Below are 25,031 nucleotides of genomic sequence, written 5' to 3'. Positions count from 1 at the left end.
GTGTTCTAATATATTCAAACAAACAAAAAAGAAAAAAGAAATAATTATAGTTTCTCTTATAAATTCAATGTCATAAACTCTGTAAATATATCTATAGCTTTCTCATACCCTCATTTTGCTCAGCTGACCTGACCTGACCCAGGATCCCTGCAGATATCTTTCCTCTGTGAGCCGTTTCATCTCACATTGAGCTTTAGTTGACCTCTGTGATTAGCTTAGCTGTATGGCAGATGGTGGGTGGAAAGCTGGCGGAGCCACACTGTCACCAACTTTAGGGCTCAAGAGGGGGCCCAGGGGTGAGGATTATGATGCCGAGTCAGCGCTGGAAATGCGTGAGTGGTGAATATACAGTACAATCGAGCAGACCGTTGTGAGAGAAGATGAAATTGTCGGTGGGACAAAGAAGCTTGACAGAGAAATGAGGGAGACTGTGCATTAGGAAGTCACAGAGGGACAGAGAAAGAGACAAACATTGAGGAGGCGGGAGGTGGTCGTACTCCTGGCTCACGGGTGAGGGGGGGACTCCTCTCTCGGGCCTTCTTGGTTGCTGATTGACCTCTGACCCCATTATCTCTCAGCATCTCGTAGTGCACTTCTGGAATGTGGTGGCCAGCGAGGTGCCATTCCCTCAGCCACCCTCAGTGCATAATGGGCGACTGTATTCCCAGTGTCACTGCTGCCCTTTGTCCCACCCTCAGTCTCCTGTGCTATGACGCTTCAGCCTTGGGAGCTTCTTTCCGTCCGTTCTTCAGAGACGGCGAATCTGATGTCTTCACTGTCTTCCGAGGAGGACTCACCGGTTCGGCAGCAAGCTCGTGTAGCGACGGCTCCTTATACATCGCAACTGTGAGACAAAGATATAAGCTGTTGGTTAATAAAAAAGGAGGTGATTAATAAGTAAAAAACTGGGTTAAATTGTTCTAAAGTGACACAAAGGACACAAACCCTCTATAACTTTCGGCAGGAAGTGTGCTGCTCCTTTGGTCTTCTTTACCCGGTTGCCCTTCATGACCTGGCCATCACGGTTGATACCGATATACCAGGAGCGGCCAGACTGGGTCTGGCGATAGAGCATGGAGGAGTATGTAACGTAGTAGTTCTCAAACACACTCTCCTTGAACTTACACTCCGGAGTGAAGTGCTCCTGAAATGAAATATGGAAAAGGGGGTGAGAGGTGCATTCATATTAGCAAATAATGACAGAAGAAAAAGAATGTGAACTGTAAAACATATTTTCTCGAGCCTTTGAACATGAACTCCAATGCATGTGAGCACTCACTTGAAAAAACAACAACAACATGTATGTAAGAAGTGAAATACATTAACTAGGTGACTGTTGAGTGACCTGAGGGGACATAATTATATCTGGACTTCTTATTTCTTTGAAAGCATGAACATCCTGGCCATCTGGGAACAGCAAGACAAGGATGCGTTATACATGTAGAAATAGCACTAACATCTCTGCTAAACATAACACATTCCCAGAGGACAAGAGCAGAGAAGATCAAAAGCACAGAAACACTGACACCTACACTAAAATTAAGTCAGTCTATACACACATATTACATACTGCACATAAAAATACTACGTCAGAGACATCCCAAGTTTAGAAGTATAATGTATAATCACTAAGATCCCAGGGAATGGGTTCAGTTTATTTTTGTAGGTTGGTGTTCATGAACGAAATCCTCCCCAAAAATAGTATTTTTTTAATCAGTTTTTCTGCAGTATGCGTATCCACATGGATTGACTGTTCATAGTGTAATATGTTAAGTTTACGTTTAAAGGCGCTCAGTACGGAAGTCAGAGTATTGCCTCCGCATTGCTCTCAACATGGAGATGGTCGGGCCAGCGGCTACAGGAGCAAGCAGTGTTTACCGGAGTTGGAACTGAAGGGTGCACTGAAACAAGATAACTGTAGAATTTACAGTAACTTGCTGGCAGCAATTAGCAAGTAGCTGTAGTATAGTTCACAGTCTGCTTACTGTAAAATCACAGTACCTGTTTGTAGTAATTTTTACAGTAATAATCCCAGTACCGTCATTGTTATTGCAGTAGTTATTTGCTGTACAGAATATCCTAGACTACTATTTAAATATACTGTTTAAATCCTCATTTTACTGTAAATGAATAACAGTAAAATAATTGCATACTGTAAAAGGAAGATGCAGTTTTTTTCAACAAAAGTCATTTATTTTAATATTTCAACATTTTAAATACAAATTTTACATTTAGTTTGCAAAAAAAACATTTTTTTTATGGTATTCTTGAACATGCAACATTGTAAATGTTCCTCTTTCTTCAAGTTACTATGACAATTTAAACATAATAATTTCACAGTAAACAGTAAAATTCAAGCACTGGAAGCAATACAATATTCAGGTCAAGGGGGAAATGTATAAAAACAATTTGAACTGAAAAAAGTACAATTTCAAACAATACAATGTCCATGACTGACTTTATTGTTACTATATTGAACTGGAATCCTCTTCCTTTGGCGTTTGTCTTCTCCATGAACTGGACTCTCTTCCTGAACTGGAGTCTTCTTCCTGGCCAGGAGTCACCTTCAGTGGTGCTCGGTAACGTTACTCGTGCCACGTGGTGTCGCACGGTAGCTAGCAAGAGAGAAAAGAGTCAAAACTTCTAGCCTTAGCTAACTAGCTTACCAACACACACACACACACACACACACACACACACACACACACACACACACACACACACACACACACACACACACATACACACACACACACACACAGCAGTGGCGGGCCGTCAGGGCCTGCTAAGCCTTCTCTGCTGGCCTAAACAAAATCACAAAGTTTAAATTTTTTATTTTTTATATATACATTTTTTTTATAATTAAAAGTTATAGCTATTTTACAGTTTAATTGCACTACATGTATTATAATTATTCTTCCCTATTAGCATATTCTCTCATTGCACACCTCCTGTGTTCCTCTGTTGCCTTCAGTCTGCTGCATGGCGCTGCGAGGCCGCTGCTCTTAGCGTTCCTGTAAAATTTAACGAAAAACGCCTATCCAGGTATACCCAAAGTAAATTGGAAGCTGTACTTGAACTATTTGGAGTAAATGCATGGTCTTGGTCTCTTTTGAAAGGTAACAATATGAAGCTTTTTCCCCTCAATAGTCAGAATCACTTCACGTGCTGCTGACACTGAGTTATATAAGTTTGAACACACTAAAGTATAGGGTTGTATTTCCGCCTGAACATTTCTTTGCAAATAGATGCCTGTAGATGACTATAAATGGAACTTATGCAATGGAAAACACAATGGGACACAAAGCCTGAAGCCTTTTCTAGTCTAAGTAAAAAGCAGATAACAATATCACCGAAAATTAATTTTTTACACATGTTTTTCTAATGAAATGTCTAGGCGTTTTTCCATTTTGAGACTGAAAATATGCATGATATATATACTATATACCTTATAAAGGCTTATAGTCTTGCAAACTAATAGAGGTACTATTTATATTTACTACCAGTATTGCTGACACAGAAATAAAGAAAATAAAAAAAGAAATAAATGAAAAGAAATAAATGCATTTTCATGCTAATTCAATGCCAAACAGAGGATCTGTAAGCAACTGTATGTTCTGATGAAATTGAATTATTGGGATTATCTCCACCCCCTCTTGTTTGTATTCGTTTTTTAGGCAATTTCATTGGCTGTACGAAATGCCTGTCATCCGAGCCGTATGACGTGACAGGCCTGCTAGCATCTGTTTTGCCACACGGCCCACGTAATCATTAACGTGCGCTGTGATTGGTCAGTGTGTCAGTACACACACCCTGGACCTGAAGCGCACCGCTAAACTGCTTTGCTGAACTTTTTTTTCAGGAGAGCGGACGGACTTTGTCTTTAATGAACAGCATCTGCTAAGTTTCCTGCTTTTTGTGTTTTTTCCTCTGCGGTGGCGTTGTGTTGATGTGTCTATGGTGCGGTTTTAAGGGGTTGGGTTGGTCAGGTGTTTTAGGCAGGAAGCACAACATCGCCGAGGCGAGGTTGGAGGCGTCCGACCGAGAAGCTCTGCTGTGTTAAAAAAAAACTTAACCACGGACCCGTGAGCTCTCCCCGAGCCCAGAATGGCGCTCCGTGAAAGCGCATTGATGAACGGGAGCCTCGGCTCCCCACACCTCCCTCCATGCTCTTGGTGGTGCCGTGTGGCGGAGTGGGTGTCTGCTGTCCACACATGGTGGACTGTATGAACGCGCCGTGTATTGAGTGGGTTGGTCCGTGACAATAACTCACGGGACACTTTTTCCCCCCAGTCTGCCATCAGCTGTTAAACTAAACAGACAGCAGGCGTAGATGGCAAATCCACGGCCCGCCACTGCAACACACACACATGCACGGCGTCACACAAAAGATTCCAATTCATTTACAAGTTACACTAAACGCATGCCATGTATCAACTATATGAAGCCAAATGATTCATATAACAATTTTCTGAGCAAATACTACATTTTGATAATGTTAGTAACACTAATGTTAGCTTACTAGTGCAGGAAAGTGTCTCTACTTCCCTCTTAAAATCACATGGCATTACACAGTGACTTTACTTGAGAAGACTGTGCTGTCTGTAAGTAATGTACATTTGCAAAATGCCTGGCAAAAAGGAAATATGAAGGAATAATAATGAGCTTTGTTACCTTGTTGTTGCTGAAGTTGAAGTGGACTCTGGTCAGAAATGTTGTAGCTCTTGCTCCAAAATTGTGTCAAGAGAAGCAAGTGTTCATCGGCACACGGCGTTATAATCTACTGTCATCTTTGTGTAACATAACGGAGGTATAACAATGTCGCTTTCCCCCTCTGTCTGCGTGATAGCTAAACCTAACTGTGTTGAAAATAATGCTAAAACAGATTATGGTGTATTCCCTCTCAAAATTACTGTATGTTGATTCACAGCAACATTTTTACAGTAAGATTCACCCGGGAATGAATTTTGACCATGGTGCATTGCAGATCTACAGCAAGAATATGGCCAGTATACAGTAATATTACTGTGAAAACTATAGAAACGTGTTACAGTGTGGGGGCGTTACGCTTTTGTGACAAACAAGTATAGCTCAACTAATTATTCAAATGACATCATCTGAGATTAAGAAGAGGACAGAAGCATGAAGAAACAGAATTGATGTAGCCAATTTAATCCATTAAGTTCTTCTAGTTGTTGACTATTTGACCAATCGTTTCAACACTAATTGACATTATTAAACAGGATTTGTTTTCCATTTTGGTTAACAAACAGGGTCTTCATCAGAATGAACTGCTTTCAACTCATAGACATCTATGTCAATTACGCGTCATGAATAGACACTGTTATATATTAAGGGGTCACAAACCAAAACGATTAAGAACCACTAGACTCGTTCAGACTCCGGGTATGAAGAAACAATAGTAAGATTAATCTCCTTTAATTTCCAAAAAAGATAATTATCCATTTGTGCTGTCAATTGTCCGAGACTGGCTGAATCTGAATGAACATTACAAAATCAAATTAGCAAAACTTGGATCAAATCCAACAGTGGAGCCAGTCGTTGTAAATGATCATGTTCCAGCAGCACATGCCCTCCCTCTCCGTCCTTAACATCAGGACGACTGAATCCTGCATAATGTTGACTAGTGATATTAACCAATAGAGACAGATATACATCTCTCTTAGTCTCCATCAGGGTCTTGACAGGGTCCTTCTCCTGTCAGAGAGCAAAGCCAATCTGCTGGATTGATTAAGTGAGCGCAGCCTGGCAGAAATGGCTGAGTGGAGAATTTCTGTGAGACTCGGGATGACAGAAAAGGGCCAACGGATCACAACTTGGCATATACGGGCTTTAACTAAGAGCCAAAGCTAGATTGAGAAGGTAAAAGGAGACCTCCAGTGTCACACTTATCACAGATCATCGCCTTTCTCCTTCACACAGAGGCGCCGTCCTTTAGCTGAGAAGGCAATTCAGGACTTTGTGCCCTTTCTCCGTCCACTCCTGCTGTGCTCCCACCATCAAAGACAAGCCCCTATCCTTAACGCGACCAACTCTCCCACATCGCAGAGCTATTTTAAGATCCTCTGACAGGTTTGATATCTTCTGCTGTGCTAACACAAAGAGGATGGGATCGATAGATGATCTGCTTCATTCATTATTAATCAGGCCAGAGAGCAAGAGGGGTGGGAAGTGCGCGAGACAGAAGGGGAAAGGTAGGGGAGACAGGAAAGAGAGCAGAAGTTGGAAGAGGACAGAGGGGTTGCTGGGTAATAGAGGAGATTAAGAAGAGAGCGACCTGCTTCTTTGCATCTCCCTCAGGACCAAAGCTGGGCTGACGAGTGCTTTAGCATATCATGATGTGACACTGAATGTCCCTCTGAAAAGAGAACCCATCACTCCAAGAAAATACCCTTCAGCTCAACCTCCGGGATGGCACTAGTGATAACCCCTCTCCCAAGTCATCCTATAATTACCTAAATTAAATTAACTTAAATTAGCCTAATGATAGAACCCACATCTTCTGTATTTCATTCAAGTAGTCTCCAAAGGTCTGGAGAAAAGAAATGCTCACTGAGAAAGCAGACAAGAAGAAAAATTGTCCTGAAGGTCCAAAGACAGACCTTTTTGTAGTGTTTTTTTCACAAACACCTATACCACACGGCCAATATACCTGTCCCTAACGGATACAAATATGTTGCTGTAATTTTACCCATGTCTGGAGCTCACCTTGAGGCAACCTCCAGAGCTCAGCAGAACTACTGAGACCACCCGGGGGTTTACCGACTGAAGACATCACTCAAACCAACAGATTTACCTGCACAAATGAATCATTGTTGGGGACGTGTTGAGGGCTACACCTTTTTAGGAGTGATGGGGGAATATTTCCATTTTAATGGCTCAGACTAGAAATGAAATCAAAACCATTTGCTTCTCCCGCGACTCATTGAGAGACTTGGGTAGCTTTCCTTCCAATGCGTCTTTAAATTAATTTAAAGGAAAGCAGACGAGAAAGGTAATATGTAGCATCCGTGATGAGAATCCCCAAGATGGGAAGAACCTTTTTATGATGCAGAGCAGCGCCCCGACCCCCCCGCCCACACACACACCACCTCCTTCCTCATCCCTCGTGTCTGATTACATCTATTCTACCTGCTTCAGGAAGCTTAACCCACCATGCTACCAAACACTGGGATTGCACTCACCACCAAATAAGGACATTGAAGTACTAATAACACACACTCAAAGGGCAGATTACCTTCAATCCGATTTGCGTCTTTCCCTACATTTAAGTAAAAGAACAGGGTAGTTATGACTAAAAAGATAGAGAACCATGAATAATATTTAATATCTTGTTTACGCTCATTTCATCGCGCATACACAAGTGTAAAATCAGAACTAATGCCTACTTCTGGAATTCAAAATATGCATTTCTGATGTGCAGTCCCCTATTTAGACAGCAGGGGTCACAGTGTCATACAGGCTTCCTGCATCTATTGACTGTCCCATCAGCTCTCACTGTAATCTACAGGAAGCTGTGAAAGCTGCCCAGCTGCAGTAATCCCACAGTTTTTCCATAGAACAGCATCACTTCTGCAGCAACCCACTCACATGACAACGTGAAATGTAAAGCTCATTCACAACAATCCTCATGCACATAATTTGTATGTGTGTGTGTGTGTGTGTGTGTGTGTGTGTGTGAGAGAGAGAGTATTTGCAATGCAGAACACCACCAGCAGGGTATGTTGCTGATGTTTTTGTCACACCAGATGTAGATACACTCTGCCATGCCACGTTACATAAGTCAATAGGGCATAGACGTGCTTAATAAGAGGGGTTTAAAGAGGATGAGACAGTTAATACTGTCTAGCGAAACACATGTATGGTCTGCCTGTAATGCGTTATGATCGCCCATTGAGGCCCGCTTGGCGAGAGCAGAGTGGAAAATAATGTGCAGGGACGTGTGCCTCTGCTGCATTGACTGACAGATAAAAGGCGCCTGTCAATATAATGTAGCCGAGAGAGGAATTTTGGCTGACTTTCCCTCTTCGACCCACAGTGACAGAGGTGACCGGCGGCTGCCTTTATCACCCTGCTTTGAATTGTCTGGGTAAGATAGAACACAAAAAATGTGTCGCAGATTTTGTATCATTATCAAAACACAAGAACTACATTCAAGTTCTGGAAAGAGAGTGCCTTTACGAGGAATGTCTATATCATGAGACAATCAGAAACAGTAGTTTTTGCTTTCACTAAACTGCTGCCTGGCAAAATGTATGCCCCTATCATTGCATTGCCACTTCATTTTTTCTCTCTTGCTCTGGACAATTATCCTCTCCGCAACATTTTCTAATGTTTTCCACATTTTCTCCACATTTTCTCCACATTTTCTCCACGTTTTCTCCTGTCCTGTGATAAAAGCGATGCTATCTCTCTGCTGGTGTTGTCCTGCATCTCAATGTAATCCTCCCATGAAAAGAAGAGAAAGGACATAGGGCCCAGCTTTTCATCAATAGGTCGGTCTCTCTCTCTCTCTCTCTCTCTCTCTCTCTCTCTCTCTCTTTCTCTCTCTCTCTCTCTCTTCCCTTGTGTCTATCTGCCTGTCTTTCTCACTCTCTCTACCACCCACGCACACAACATCACAGGCCTATCCGGATCACAAACAATAGTGTTCATTATGCAGTTGTCCTTTAAGTGTCTCTTTAATGCATCAAAGGGCCGTATGAAGTGTGTGATTGTGTGCTCTCCCAGGTGAGAGCGGACGACTGTGAGAAAACCGGGGTGAAATCTTTGTTCAATCCAAAACGGCCACGACGGTCAATTTAGAGATCTCTGTGACCAAATTCTCAGTGTGACCGCTGCGGAAACCTTTTAGAAGCCATCCAATGCACAGAGCGTGCTTTTATTCACATTTTCTCATTTATTCTTGATCCCAATCAAGTTGCTTTGGCCTTTGATACTGATCAAAGTCTGATCTGATACTTATATGTTGATTATATATGCATCTGACTCACTGAAATAACAGCTGGAGCCAACTCAAATCATCGGACAGTCCTTATTTTTAACAACCTACTTGATCTATACACTGATGGTTCATGGTTCAAAATGATTATAAGTTTAAATTGCTGATCTGATATAAGTGAGTTTAACTGGGAGAAAGTGACTCCTGAATTTGACACGACGTGATCAGAGAAGACGTATCCATTTCTGATTGTGCAGAGGTGTTGGCTGTCTTCCTTCACAAACAGTGACACCGGCTGCAAGGAGCGCTTTTACCAGGCAGGATAAAAGTTTGCCCCGCCATCAAGTTACTCACATCATTAACATCAGTTAGTTCTTAACAGCTGATGTGACCTACTGCCATAGCGACGTTGATCATTTTAACCAAAAGAAAACGGCGAGAGGAGCTACTACCTCAACGTTTTCGTATAAATTAAGTGAATCTGTGTATTTTTCTAAACTCACTGGTGCGCCTAAATATGTTTTTGACATCAAACACTTAATTTTGCTTTGATATAACAGCAGCACTGCAACACTAAAGAAAAGGAGGTAAGCAAAAGAACAATACAATACTGTAAAAAATTACAGTAAGAAGTTTGCTGATACTGATCCTTTAAAATTTGTCTGGATCTCTAATTATTGGCATTTCTTGTTCAATCTGACATCTGAATAATATCAAAATTGATATTAAACAGCTACAGATTGCAAGAAATTATTTAACCATGTGTTTAATTTAGTTCCATTTAGGTTATTGCATTTGTCTGAGATCATATAACAACAACAATAATCTCACACAAGAAAATTAGATGGACTGTAGCAACTGTGTTCAAAATGTAAAATGTGCACAAACACCTGCATGAAGGAACCAAATATTTACAATTACATGCAAAGCTTATGTCTAAATCTTGATTGGCACAAAAACTGCTTCAGTTTGACAGCCTCCTTCAACACAATCCCTTTTCTCTCTTCTCTCTTACTCGCTCTGTCTATGAGGAGTTTTCCAGAACACATAGATTATAAAATGGGGCACGAATGAGCAAAGCTCTATTTTTATATCAGGATCAGCCATTTCTGGTTGTCACCTACAGGTAGTGAGGTGAAGATGTATGTGTAAGACAAGGCAGCAGTGGACTTGGTCTATAGAGCCTGACTCCACAACCTGACCTGTGTGTGTGTGTGTTTTTGTGTGTGTGTGTGTGTGTGTGTGTGTGTGTGTGTGTGTGTGTGTGTGTGTGTGTGTGTGTGTGTGTGTGTGTGTGTGTGTGTGTGTGCAGGGTATATGTGAGAGGGATTCAAGGAAGAACTGTGAGTTATTCCAGAGAAAGAAACATAATTGCCACCATTAAGCAACAGAAGTGGCAGTCTATGCAAGAACATAAGAAAATAGCTGCGAGTAAGCGACTAGTATCACTGTCAGTCAACTCGTGAGTGACAGTGATGAACTTATTTATTGTAAATGAAAACATTCCACGTCTGTGTCACGCACGCTTTTAAATGTAAAAGCATGAACGTGTATAAAGGGCCATATCGTGCCACCTGCACTCCCTCCTGCACGCAGCAAATTAGCACATCAGATACACTATAGAGAACAATATGCGGTCATAAAATCACACACGCGTGATATTACACAAACAGACAGCTGTTCTGCTGTGCTGCATTTCAACCGACGATGTAGCTGTATGTGTCTGTTTGAGAGAGAGGAAATTCTCTGCGAGAGGTCAGTGTGGGATGCAATGCAGCTATTGACTGATGCTGAGGAAATCCCTTCTCGCCTCTGCTCACAGAGGCAGGGCACCAAAGTCTAATGCATGCTTAATCAGGGGCTCTGCTGGAACTGACACACAGATGACCTCTAAAGAGAACGTATTTATACAGGGGCACTGACATTTTTATTTATTTATCTCTAGTATACTCTGCAACAATAACATGCTCTTGTATTATCCTCTTGTATTCATGTGAAGTATGTATATAGCATACATGTGTGTATTATCTGTGAGTGTTTTAAGAGGAGCAATCGAGTGAGAAAATAATGTCAACACGGGCAGACATTTTCATAATATTACCCACAATGCAACATATTTGAGGTACTCTGGCCACAAAGACTGTCTGGCATTACAATCTTTTTTGAGGTGTAAAGATAGACTGTTTTCTGAGCCTGGTCACTGTTATTTATAGCAACATGTGTATTATTTAATTGCTATTGTGCTGTTAGCTTATACAGAACTGGATGTGCGACAAGTAAATAACAAGTTTCCTGCAACAGCTTTGCATTATGAACAATGTTTGTCATGGTGATGTAAGCAGCGGTATGAGCACTGTCCAGGGTACTGATCAGAGTAAACAGCTCCGCCAGCTGCCGAGATTGGCTTCAACGCGTCCTTGCTAAACGATGTAATGGTTGTACATGATCTTAATTGTTTGGGCCATTTCATCTTGCTAAACTTAGAGCAATGTTGCAAGCACTGTCCATGGTGCTGATCAGACTGTGTCCCTTAAAGCTGTCTCTAGCGCTGTCCAAAGCACTGACCAGAGAGCATGCTGGGATTAGCACTGCCCAGTGAGTGCACACGTGTTTTCACCAGAATTACAGCTTGCAGCTTACTCCTGAAAATGAAGACAATGCCTTCTGCTAATATAGCAGCATATCTCTTGATTGCAGGTTGTAGCTCTTTTCTCATAGTAAGTTAGCTGAATACACCGATTTGCCACTGATACTGTATGAAGCTCAGATGTCTAATTGACGGATACTGAATACTTGAATATCTGACACTTTGTTAGACAGACTTGCAATGATACTAAGAGGTGCTTTGCATCATTGACTGAATTCGACAAAACTAGTTGTTATACTGACACTCTGTCATGGGTGAGTGGCACGGGAAGATTTAACAGGTGCAAAAGTACTGATCCAAACAACAAAAGTAAATAGACATAACCTGCATTCTTGCCACTTTCCAAACTGCCCTGGACTAAATCTGTCAGTTTGTGTACTCAATAGACCCCAGATTGTCCAACAGTAGTTTTACACCCACTCTCCATTCCTCCTTCCCTGTCTTTCCGAAAATAATTGGAATATTTATGCAATACTCTAAAGGCTTACCACCAAGACTTTCCCTCCACGCGTCTTTATACCGGGTTTCCATCCAAATGTATTGCAAACTTGAACAAACTTTTGAAAAAAGAAGCAGAAGCTTTTGTGGACGTTGAGGTCATGCTTTATGCACAGCTTCATTTATTCTGTAATTCTTAATTGCACTTCTTTGCAATTAGTTATTTTATGGATGCACCAACCTTTCCACCTCAGTCAGGCGTAAAAATGTTGATATTTATTTCAGGATTTCTTTTTAATTTTAAGTGTTTCCCCTCAGGTTGTTTTACTTATTATTTTGCACCAATTGAAAATGTGCACAAAAACAGGTGGATGGAAACATGCATTCTGTTTCTCACCTTTTTCGCACACTTAAACATACTCCTGTATGTGTACAGCACACATACCGTATACATGCATCACATACTGTCACATCTAATGTTAAACTAGTTCAATTCTGTTTTACCTATCTATTTAAAATAATTCCATTCAAACAGTCTCTCACTTGTGCAGGCACATTAACCATTCGTGCAAGTCTGGTCGAAGTGTTTTAGAGAGCCGGTGAGTTTTACGAAAGATGAGTGTGTTTGGGAAGTACTGAGCATACAACTGGATGAATGGGATTTGGATTATACTGCGAGAGTTTGTAAGTGGGTGTTTTGATATTGTTTTGCTGTTGTTAAATGCAGCCCCCATTTACTTCAATTCATCAGACTATTCTCCATTTTCTGGCTCTCCGTTCATCCACCCAGCTAAAACCAGGGCAATCTTAATCCACAAAGGCATACTTACCGAGGTATAGAGGTATCCCTCACTATTCATGGCGAGGTATAATCCTGTCTTTGCCCCCTGTATTGCAACAATCCGCAGTCCCACTGGAATTAAGTTGAACTGTGCTGAATTGGAGAATAAAGTGGAAGAGATAGGGAACGACAAAGACAGAGAGAAAAAAAAGAAAACGATTGTGAAAATCAAACTGTAGTGCTGTATAACGACATAGTTTGCTTTTCTGTCTTCATTGTCTGAGGCTGAATGGTTACACTCTCACTGCTGACGCTATATCTCTCTTAAGGCCAAAAACTGTGACTTCTCAGAGTTTATGTTTATGCAAGCACAACACTACGTCACCTTCACCATGCTTTAGCTGCCTCACCAAATGGAGCTTAGAGCAGAGGATAGATACAGTATCTGGGTTGATTAAACTTCTCTACAAATCTGCCCTATTCAAATTACAGTCTGAAAAAGTGTCTGGAAGGCAAAATAGGCAAATACAAAGACCTCATACTAGTAAGAGAATACTGTATAGTTTCTGATCTGAAAACCACAATTAGATTGCAAAAGGTCAGGATGAACATTCACATCATCTCAATGGTGGCAGTATGTCACTTGGAGGCACTCTGGTAGCAGCTTTTGTGATTTATAAACTTCAACGTTTCAGATCCAATCGCTATCTGTGATTTGAAACTCAGTATAGATGGCCTGTAAGGACGAGCACATGTCAAGCCTTTCTGCATATGAGCAAGGGCCCATTAAATTACCAAAGTTTGGCAGTTTGACGGGATGTTCCTTCCCATTAAAAGGCTAAAATAACAGCAAAAATTTGAACAAATTTAGACATGAGCTGACAAAATCCTGACTTGTGCATTTACTCTTCAGCCACAGGGACCTAAACCACAGTGTGACACCTGCTGCGGTTCTGTTTCGCTCAGTGTGGAAAGTTCAGCATTAATTTTGCCAAAGTTTTAGATTGAGCTCCCGATGGGGTCGTGAGCTGTTCCATATATGAGATATGGCACGGTTAAAACACGCATTCTATCCAGTACCTCTGTGACTAATTTGTTTGTAATGAGGCAACACGGGCACAAGCAAAGACAAATTGACTCACAAAATGAGCTGCTTTCATCCCTCGTGCTGTCCATGGTGCCGTCGGGCTGCATCTGAAGGTAGTATCCATGTTGGCTGTATAGCCGAGTAACAATGCCTTTCAGCTGTGGATCTGCAAGGGAGCACAGGTAAACAACACAATATTAGACTCCCACCGCCAGAGGTTAAGAGCAGAAACCACATTCACTGGTTTACTTGGAAAAGGAAAGTGTTTGTCAAACATTTCACCAGGAGTTTTACTTTGTGCAATATCTGAAGTTAGAACATGGTAATATTTAATACATATAACTTTGAATCATTGGATGGATTGCATTGAAATGTTTTCTATACATTCATAGTCTCCAGAGGTAAATCCTAATAAATGCTTTTTATTTTGTGCCATAATCAAGTCAGAATTCAAATGTTCCCAATACTAGCTTCAGAATTGATGACATTACCATTGCCAGCATGTTAACGTTGTCATTGTGCGCACGTTAGCATATTAGCATGTTAGCATGCGGACGCTACCGAGTGCAGCCTCGCTCACGTGGCGTTATGCCAGTATCATACCATCAACCAGTGTTGATCTAGTTGAGAAACATTACATAGAAGACGTGTGAACTCATACACTATCGGTGTGGGTTTGTGTAATACCAGTATCCTCCTTCATTTCCAGTATATGAATAACAAAAGCATTCAAGAAATCAAGTCCCATGAAAGGCCTATTGAGCATCAATGTAAAGCCTTAAGGGAGTTTTCCCAGGAGGGAAGATGTCTGGCAGAACAGATTATGATTGATCTCAGATATCATTAACATAATAGAGGAATACTTGTCCAACCTTAGAACACTTCACAGTCCTACAAAAGAAAATAATACAGCTATTTATATTGTATAATTCTTGTTTGAGATTTTCTCTGGAGGATAGAAAGTGTAAACAAAAAATAGAATTTAGGCTTTCAGTATTCAACAACAATGTCTTAGTTAATTAGTGAATTTCCCATTGTACATTTTGGGATCTATTCACCTAACTCTGGGAATGCAAAACATACAATACATCTAAATTATGTAGCTGCTTGTAATTCAAGTGATGAAGAAAATGCACGTATAAAATAAGCTGTAAGGCACCAGTGTTATTTTTAGGAAGAGCTGGGGTCATCATAGGATGAAATCAAGTGAAAGAGTTGGTCGGTCTCCCACTAAATAAAAGATACATAATCAGGGAGGCTGGGTGGTGGAGGAGAGGATGGAGGGTGAATAGAGAGATTGAATGTTTCATGAGTGGAGTCCCTGCAGCCTACTTTGCGTTCATTTAAGAAACAGACAGAATCTTTGTAGCAGCTCTCAGACGTCACTACAGGCCCCTTCAATTACGCAAAGCACTCTCTCCGTGTTGAGGAAATCTAAGTTGTCTCCTGAGCGCAGCATCTCTGCGCCTCAACCAGGTCGCTCCAACAGCAAGGAGAACCCCGTCGGCCCCACTGACTGAGATGAAAGCTCAGTCAGTGAACTGACCAGTCTCTCTAGACCAGAGGGAAACAAGGATGAAGGAGCAGTTCATGACAGAGCCTCTGGAGGATTTAGGGCCATCTGGGAGCTCCCCTCTGCTAAACCTCGCCCGTGTCCTCACACACATTCCCCAGGGAGGGGCCTAGGGCACTGCGCAATCTGCCCGTCTCCTCAGCCTGGCACAGGAAGCAAGAGAGTGGCAGAAGATGCAGGGAGGAGATCTGTAAGACTATGTCCCAGAGGAAGTGTGCCAGGGTTGAGGCATCAGTGAAAGTGTGACCTACTCCCATTGTTACATGCAAGCATCTGCAGCGCTCCCCACCCTCTCGCTCTCTCTCTTTCAAAGCTGCTTGTCAAAACATTTCAGTATCTCCTACTCCTGCACTTTCTTCTTCTTCTTTATTCCATTTTCCATTTCATTGTCCTTTGAGCTATGTATGCTTTCATCCCACCTAATAACATCACACATCGTCCAATCAGAGCAGGGGACGCCGTTTGTTACTTGTCCCCACAGATGAGAAACAGAGAGATGAGAGGGAGAGAAAGAGAGGGAGATGGCAGGATCAGGGTGGAGAGAAGTGAGCAGAGGGATGGCAGGGGAACAGAGTGAATGAGATGACATTGTCATTTCATCAAGAGTGACGGCTGTATATGCGCGAGAAAGAAAAAAACATTTAGGCAAAACTTCAATAGGCAGCTTCTGCAATATGGCTGCAATCAAAACTCCAATGCTTGGTGTCAGGGGCACTAAAACTAATGTTTCACTTAGCAGAGCTGGCTCTAACTTCAAAATCCTCATCCCGGCGCACAATAAATTCTGATCCATGGTGTAATGAAAGCTCCACAGCTAAAACTATAAAAGTCTGGGTGTTACTGCAGCTGCATTAGAGATTCTAAGATGATAAACCATCTCTGGCTCTTGCCACCTTATTAACATACAAATATTGCAACTTTGGACTATCGAGGCCGAAAGTCATATTTTATAAACCGTTGTACTCAAGAAGACAGTGTGCCTTCATTATATCATTGTGGTAATTTGGACACAAAGAACTCATGTTTTGCTACTGAGACAAACTACTTTTGTTGTTGAAGAAGTTGTGGTCATTTAGAACTGGAAGGTACATGTCAATAAGTTTATAATAAGGTTATAAAACCTTCAGTGTTGTGTGTTTCTGTTGATGGACCGTATTCTGTCATACTACAATAAACATCTACACCTGTGCCTGTGACAAATAGGTTATATAATCTTAACTTTCTTGACTTTAATTACTTATTACTGGAGAAGATCTATAATGGCATCCCAGGCCCTCTTCTGTGTGACTGATTTAATCATCAACAAATCATTCTTTGGGTTAGAAAGGAAACATTTACACCCTCTCTGCCACGGACTCATATCCCTTACTGTGCTACTCTTTACCTCTGCTGAAGCCTCTCCATGCAAATGCTACGCTAATAGTTTAAGTAAACTTCGGGTTGTTTGAGAGGAACATGAGCAGTTATCGGTGTAGACGTAACAACGTGAGTTACCGTAATTAACTGGGGTTATGAATTCAGTGTGACTATCGGATGTTATACGTCGGCATTAAACAGGGTGAGTGTGTGGGCCGAACAGAACGTCATCTCGTAGTTTTGGGGACAGAGCATCCCAGGGCACGTCATAGATTCTACACTGATTTTCGGGTCTCGAAGGCAAAATTTGTGGATTTTCTCCGGAGAAAACTAAATAACTTTTACTGCAATATACAAAAAGAAATGGGATCAATAGTGTTAAGTGACTACAGTTGCAAACTCAAAAAAGGATCAATTTAGTGCTCCTCTTTAAAATAATGTTTGTTTTTCTTTCCACGTAGGTTTGCATCTACTGTGAAATGCTGAAGCTCTCATCTGGCTCCAATATTTGAGTGCAGCAACAAGGCTTTTAACAACATGCAAATTAACAAAACTGTGCATAATCATAACACTGACTTGACTCGGTGTCATCAAATAGCAAAGATGCACTACAGCCCCATGTGTATTCTGCCAACTGCTCCCCTTTCACTGCCCTGACAGCATCTGAGTGTGCATAATGTGCACACACACACACACACACACACACACACACACACACACACACACACACACACACACACACACACACAGAGACACTTGTTCTGCCGTAAATGTTGCAGTACGTTGGCATTATGAGTGAATACATCAAGGCCTCAACAAACCTGTCACATTGTCACCTTAACAACACGCCCCTTTCATCAAAAACATGCCAAGGTCAGAGTAGTCTCTTGAGGAAGAAAAAGGTTGGAAAATGCATATCCATTCTATAAACCAGACACAGTACAAGACATCTGTGTGTACTTTGATATTCTCTTTATTTTACAGGTGGAATGTTTCATACTTGTATAGTGTGTCTTTTATGATGTATTCATGGACTGCAATGAACTGGAACATATCTATTTTTTGTACCTTTCAATCTGCTGCAGGTGATACATTAAAGGCGTACCCGGCAGAGAGGGACCTGGTCAAAATGAAAAAAGCAAAAGCAAAGAAATGTCTTGCATTTAATCCCTATCCCCTATGGTTCAAGCACCAAGGACATTGTATGCTACATTTACTTTAATGCAACTGAATAGCGTTTTTTCATTATATCTTCCCTGCCCCCTAAATGTGCACTTCTTTCGAACCCCACAACTTCAACTTGCAGTATCAAGTCCAACTTTTTTTTTTTAAACTTCAGAAAGCTACAGAAGACATTATACAAATGTTTTCACAGGCGTTCACAGGCAGTGTTTAATAGCCCTCCTCCTGATGACTGAACTGACATTCATGTATAAAATCACTGGAGTTTCCCTTTAAACTTTAAAATAAGAGTGAACCGCCCCCCCCCCCCCCCCCTTCATAATCCCTGGAGAAGTACACTGACAGATCGTGACACCCTGTGAAAGCAGTCTACCTATGGTTGGTGTAGCAAAGCACACAGAGTTGCTTACATGAGCAAAAAGTCTACGTTTGTGTCAGACGGGTGCGTAGTGTGCACATGTTGTCTCTGCTGCTCCACAGGGGTAAACAGAGAAGATGATAACTCGGATAACTACTAAGTACTGAAGTAGATTTACTCTTACAATTTTAGGTACTTTAATTTTCTGTTTCCTTCTTCTAACCCACTTCATTCCAGAGATAACTATTTTATGTGCTACATTTATCTGACAGCTGTAGTTAATATTCGCTTTTACTGTATACAAATTTTACATAAAAAACTGATTTGGCTTTTAAAATAAAACGCCTTGTTGAAGATTACATCAGTGGCTAGTTGAAGCTCCTTGTCACTTTTTAGATGTCAATGAGGTATTAACGGTTCAATTTACATAGCTGAGAGGTATAACTCTCCAATATTGTATCACAAAATCAAAGATTAAAGAAAAGTCCAAAAGACAAATTAAAATGTATCTGACAGAACTTTGTTTTATCATCTTTCGTAACCAATGAATCATTGCTTGACCCTTCAGGTTCATCGTGTGACCTTTTTCAAGAGGCTAACCTACTGAACTTTATCTAAAGTAGTTAAAACTAGCTCCACCTCAACCAGTTCCCATAGTGAAATACCATTTCCACATTGTTGCATCAGTAGTGACAATCTGATAATACCATATATGATAATACATCAGTCACATGGGCAATTCTTCTATGTATGTATTTTTAATGTTGATACATTAAGTACAACAATTAGGTTAAAATTAGTGTATTGGTGCTTTTACTTTAATAGAGGATCTGAATACTTCTTCAACCACTGTTATGCTGAACTAACAAGGACTAACATGCAGTGGAAAGTGGAGCTGTATCTAACAGTTATTGTTATTATCAATTCATCTGCAGACTATTTTTTTCAGAAATGTTCAATTTACAATTAACATTTTGCTTGAAATTATGAGTATATTTATCAATTATCAAAATAGTTGCAGATTTGAACGGTTTCAATATTAAATGCTTAACAACTCCGAAGACTACCGGGGTCTCATTCATAAACAATGTGTAGGATCCCCACTAAATGTTAACGTACTTTCAAAGGAGGAAATGTACGTAAGCCAAAACATTCAGATTGAAAAGACCTTTCGTACGCCTGCCAGTGATCTATTTCCTCTCAAATCAACCTGTAAATGTGCACAGCTGGTTCAGCCTCACATACCGCCCTCTACACGCCCACATTCAACCATGAATGGTCAACGCAAAGCACCTCATGAATGTTGATGCATAGAAATGAACCTGCCGATCAATAGTGAGTCACTACAACTACCGAGAGGAAGGACACTCGTTCCCTCCTAATTATTCCATTTACGCAGTAACAGTGCCAGCGTACCTATCATAACACGTCACGAGTGTCACTGTAGTATTTATATATTTACAGCAATCACACAGATTGCTTCCAAAATGCTTGATAGGTGGACACAATGTATTTATTTACTTGTCTTTTCTCATGGCATTGTGATTACGACTAATAATGAGGATATGGAGTGATCGTGCGAGAGCTGTCTCTGCAGCTTTTTTTCCACGCTTTGCTAATTTACACAATCGTTGTGAAGATTTGCCAGGTTAGGTGACTGGAGAGGGTTTGTGAGCTCAGATACTCGCATCAGAGATCATCATCAGATTTGTGTTCAGTATGCTGTATCTGTCTCGGTGAAATCAACCATGAATGAATAAATAAAGTCGTGTTCACTGCAGCGATTTCACTCACAAACACTTAATGAAAACTCACATTGTACTTGATGTGATATATGCACAGTATTAGGATATTATTGAAAACTACTGACGCTATGTTCTGCACTTCTTTCACCCTGTGTGACGTTATCTTACAGATGATGATGATTTCATTAGCTTCTTCACAGCTGACCACGTGTGTCGGTAGTCCGGCCCTCTCCTCTGAGGTGCGCAGACTGCGCTAATAAAATATTAAGCAAAATTGAATTTGAGGTTTGAGTTGGATTATATCTTTTATAATTAAAATGCGCTTACAGTTATGGCTCATATGTACAAGCACAAATAGCACTGAACTGTCTATGATAAAGAGAATATATAAGAATATGTGATGTATTATAAAGGGAAATTAAATGTGAGAGGCATCATTATAACTGTAATGATGCCTCTCACATTTAATTTCTACAGTGTGGCTTCAATACACCTCAACATCTGCGTCGGCAATTTCCTCAAAATGTTCGTACACATCGGTAAGAGTTTCCAAACAGGTTTGTTTTTATAGATCACAACTTTTGCGTGGGAAGTGCGAAAGCAACGGATATAAATGAGACCCCTGATGATTTGATATTCATGTGAGACAACAACGTGAGAATCGACTCCCCCCGAGGGGTTGAAAATCAAGCCATGTTCCGCAGCGGCTCTTTTTTTGTTTTGGAAAATGGAGAAAATGCATCTAAGGACTCGTAATCAGAAAGGGAGTGGGTTGACATTGTACGTGTGGTGGGATATTAAATGATTGTTGTCACGGTGGAGGATGGGATCTTCAACACAGATGAACAGTGTTTCCTCCTGTGAGCAAAGTAATACATTGTGATCATGACTACACCGTAAAAGGACCTTGAGCCAGTTGAGACTGCTCATAATCATTCATTTTACCACATGTGTCCTAAATGGTGTGGTGTGAGTCATCGACTGTGAGGTGCCTTCCTGTTCCGCAGTTAAAAGAACAGCAGTGGCTGCGCATTATCTTTCAGGGTGAGCACACATACATCTGCCTTGCTGAACTCTCACTAGCTTAGCCAGAAACACAACCTGCAGTCTCGACTGTCCTGGGTGTTTCCCACAGAGAGGAGGTGTGCGACGACATTCATCACTCCTGGCACACGTGTGGGCTTGAGTGACAGAAAAACAGTCACTGATCCAGGTCAGTGGCATGTGGGTCAAAGAGAGCTCCGTGTCTGTTTATGTACATCGGCACGCAGATGTTGTCAGCGCGCCCGACAACATGTTGACTCATCAGCAGGCCCGTTTCCAAGTGACCTCTCCGCACAAAATATGACTAGCAGTTGACAAGCGGAAAGGCAAGTGTGTGTAGAGAGATTGCCTTAAGGGATGTGACTTTAAAAGATTACTGTATGATTACTGTATAAGTCAAAGGGTCGCGAGTGTCCGCCAAAGTGATGTCACATCATTACACACAGCCCTTTGTGGGGGTTTCCTCTCTGAGCACAGCCAATGTTTTCTAACTACATGGATGTGGATGGGCTGAGATAATGGACAACTTTGAGGAGCTTTGAGAATGTGGGTTTGCCGCCAGGAGAATATAGATCCAAAGGTTTCCCCGTCTACTACTCATATGAATAATTTCTGTCATATTCATTGAATGTGCTGTAACTCTGTTACATTGTTCATTCTGTACACATGCCATCTATCACTTCTGTTCATCCGGGGAGAGGGATCCTCCTCTGTTGCTCTCCCGAAGGTTTCTTCCTTTTTTCGCTGTGCAATTTTTTTCCTGATCGATGTGAGGTCCCGGGACAGGGATGTTGTATGTGTATAGATTGTAAAGCCCACCGGGGCAAATTTGTATTTGTGATTTTGGGCTATACAAAATAAACTGAATTGAATTGAATTGTCCGTTTGACCATCCTTGTGGGACGCTGAACCAAGGCTTAACTGGTCATTTAATTATATGTAGCTGCAATTGCTTATTATGGGGTTTTGTTTTTATTTGTTCGCAAAAGTTTTACTGTACGCACACCTTTAATTGATTTTCACATAGTTTATGCATAAGTAGGATGGAATTCCCAGTTGACAGAGACCTCGTTGTTTTGTTGTGTTTGGGAGGAATATTTAATTTGCAACTTTCAGGCTGAGGTTAACAGATGATCAGGTAAGCGGTCTAAGTTTAGAAAAGCAAAAGAGATTATAGTCATAAGAGCATTTTGTTTATTAAATTGTTTTCCTCTAATCCCAGCAGTAACCGGTCTTCACAGGGATGCCCCCTCATCAATTTACATTCAGCACTGATAATCATTTTGAAAATCACCTGGGGGAGCCTGGTGTTACAGTACAACCATTCGCACAGCAATTATGTGTGTGTCTGTATAAATGAGGTCAATGCACATAAGAACCCAAGGTAATCACTGCATGCATCACGGCTGCCATCAAGGACACTTAAACCCTTCGCCGCGATGTAATTGCTCCGAGAAATAAGCAGTGGTTGAGGTTTATCGTTTATCAGCGTAGAGTATGGCTCGGTGTTGGTTATCATGACACTAATGTATTTATCTGGCTTGATTTGACCTCAGTATGTCGCTTGCTGATCTCCTTGTAGCCGAGCTCCTCTTGATAAGGTTGTAGGCAATTACTGGGGGCCTGCATGACTGAGCAGCCAAGGGCATTTCTTCTTCTGCTCTGACCGAAACCAAACAACAGGGGTTTTCCTTGGCTAATATTTTCAGGCCTCCCTGACTCTACCCTCCCTTCTCATCAAGCTCTCTCACTTTCAGCTGCTCTCGCAATACCTCTCACTCTTTGTGTATGCATGCATGCATCTGCATGTGCACTCCATGTATGGAATAAAAAGGGAGTCTGTCTAGTGTTTGATTCTTCTTCTAATAAAAGGAGAACGATGTTCCTCCTTTTTTTTCCTTCTCTAAACTGGGCCATGAGCTACAGTGCTGCTAGTACTGTAATTATCAACCTTGTGGGAAGATAGAGTGCGGAGAGAGGCAGAGGAGCAAGGGAGGAAGGAAGTCGTGAAAGCCAGTTAACAACATTGAGGCAAGACCAAGGGATGCTCTAAGTTTCCCCCCGAAATAACAGAGGAAAGGATGGGAGCAAGAGCAAGAGAAAAGGGCAGTGATGGAGATAAAGATACAGAGTGTGACGAGCAGACGTGAGGAGCAGGGAGAGTAGATGGGGGAAGACAGGTTGAGGAGGAGGAAGAAGAGGGATAGCTGGACGAGGGCGAGGTGAAAGAAGGACTTGGAATGAATGAGGTGTATCACATCAACTGCAGCTCCAACAATGGCCTCTGAATATAAATTCAAGGCTCCATAAATCATGTCATGTGACAATGGCAGCAGTTCACATAAGTAAGACGGAATTATTGCCGCTTATTAATGGTGCTGACAAGAGCGTGTCAAACACGAGCAGAGGCAAATAGGACTCGTCCTGCTTCCCTGACACATTCAATATTCACATATGTGCTTCATTAGCATTATGACAGGTACATATCAGTGACACTTGACGCGGTGCTCGGCACAGGGCGGTTCAGTGCACTGTGGTGCAGCTGCGTACTGCATCCTCACCGGCTTAATCAATAACATTGTAGTACCACATTTGATTTCTTCAGGTTAAAATCTGCCACTTATTCGCCTCGCAAGACCACTGAGCCTAACAGTCCCTCAAAGCCCCCCACCTGTCCTTTTCCCCACGGGCCCGCCGGCAAAGGACACAAATAACACTTTAATATATGCAGAACAAACACAAACATTCCTCTGCACTCCCACAGGGGTCCAGACCTCTGTCAGATCGTGTGATGATCACGCAAGTAAACAAGCCACCGAGCTAAACAGCACAGTGAATGACAACAAAGCATTCGGAATTTAAACTTGCATTGATTTGCTCTCTGAAACACTTTGAAATAGTCCTTACACGGTGTGAAGAAGAAGAAGAAGAAGAAGAAGAAGAAGAAGAAGAAGAAGAAGAAGAAGAAGAAGAAGAAGAAGAAGAAGAAGAAGAAGAAGAAGAAGAAGAAGAAGAACACCATGAGTAGAGACTCAACATTGCAGCTCTTCATGGGAGGAGGGAATCTGTTTAATTTCAGCAAAACACTCCCTGAGTTTAGTTGACACACTTCCGATACACAATGGCATCTAAACATTCAGACGCACAAAGAAGCAGGCACATAAGTAGGCTTAAAGAAATGAATGTGCAGTACGCATACGCAGACATGCATATGCCAGGGAGCAAAACACAAACTAGACATTCCACCAAACACAGTCAGTGTACAGGAGCAGGGATCTATTTTTTACACTTACTAGTGGGGCAGCTCAACCAAAGAGCTCTTTGCTATGTAGGTCTACATTTTAGAGCGCTGCAGCAGATTAGTCAGTTTTCCAATTCAGGAGTGACTTTAGCAGCTGGAGTTTTTTTTGATGGTATGAAGTAGAGAGATCGCACGGCCGGCAGCTGCTTCATCCGGGGCAACGGAGGGATGGATGCACTGGGGAGTTGGTCGGCGGTGTGGACGCTGGTCTGGAGTCAGTCTTGAGCGCTCTCTTTGCTCCATTCTGTCGGCATCTTACTGCGAGTGGGGCTCTACTGCTAATTTAACGATTCTGGAGGTCATCAAAAGAAAATGTCAAAAGAAATCTAAGCTGGCTGCAATTTCTCATTGTTGTCCAACAACACAGCTAAACTGCACTTGTCACGCTCGCCTACAATGCAGAAAAAGGGACGTTTGCCCCCGGTTTGCCATACGTTGCTGCTCTTTTCAATGCCAAATATCCAATTTCCTGGCTTTGTAAAACAAGTGTAAAACAAGGCAGAAACTAGAAACTTTCAGGTACACACATATCATATACACGTACATACACGTATCTA

At 41.6% G+C, this 25,031-nt stretch overlaps 1 protein-coding gene across 1 annotated transcript in view; it reads right to left on the bottom strand.

Moving 5' to 3' along the window:
- Positions 1 to 707: 707 nt before the first annotated feature.
- The window catches only part of fgf11b (fibroblast growth factor 11b), a gene marked incomplete at both ends in the record, with an annotated part of 32,744 nt that continues 8,420 nt past the window's right edge, over positions 708 to 25,031 (bottom strand). Inside the window, 4 exons of the mRNA XM_079214278.1 lie at positions 708 to 844; positions 946 to 1,144; positions 12,878 to 12,981; positions 13,971 to 14,081. Of these exons, the coding sequence (XP_079070404.1) occupies positions 708 to 844; positions 946 to 1,144; positions 12,878 to 12,981; positions 13,971 to 14,081 (551 nt within the window). The remainder of the gene's footprint in view (positions 845 to 945; positions 1,145 to 12,877; positions 12,982 to 13,970; positions 14,082 to 25,031) is intronic.

Source organism: Taurulus bubalis (genome assembly GCF_910589615.1).
Source record: "Taurulus bubalis genome assembly, chromosome: 2".
Taxonomy (NCBI): Eukaryota; Metazoa; Chordata; class Actinopteri; order Perciformes; family Cottidae; genus Taurulus; species Taurulus bubalis.
This window is presented reverse-complemented; position numbering and strand designations above follow the sequence as displayed.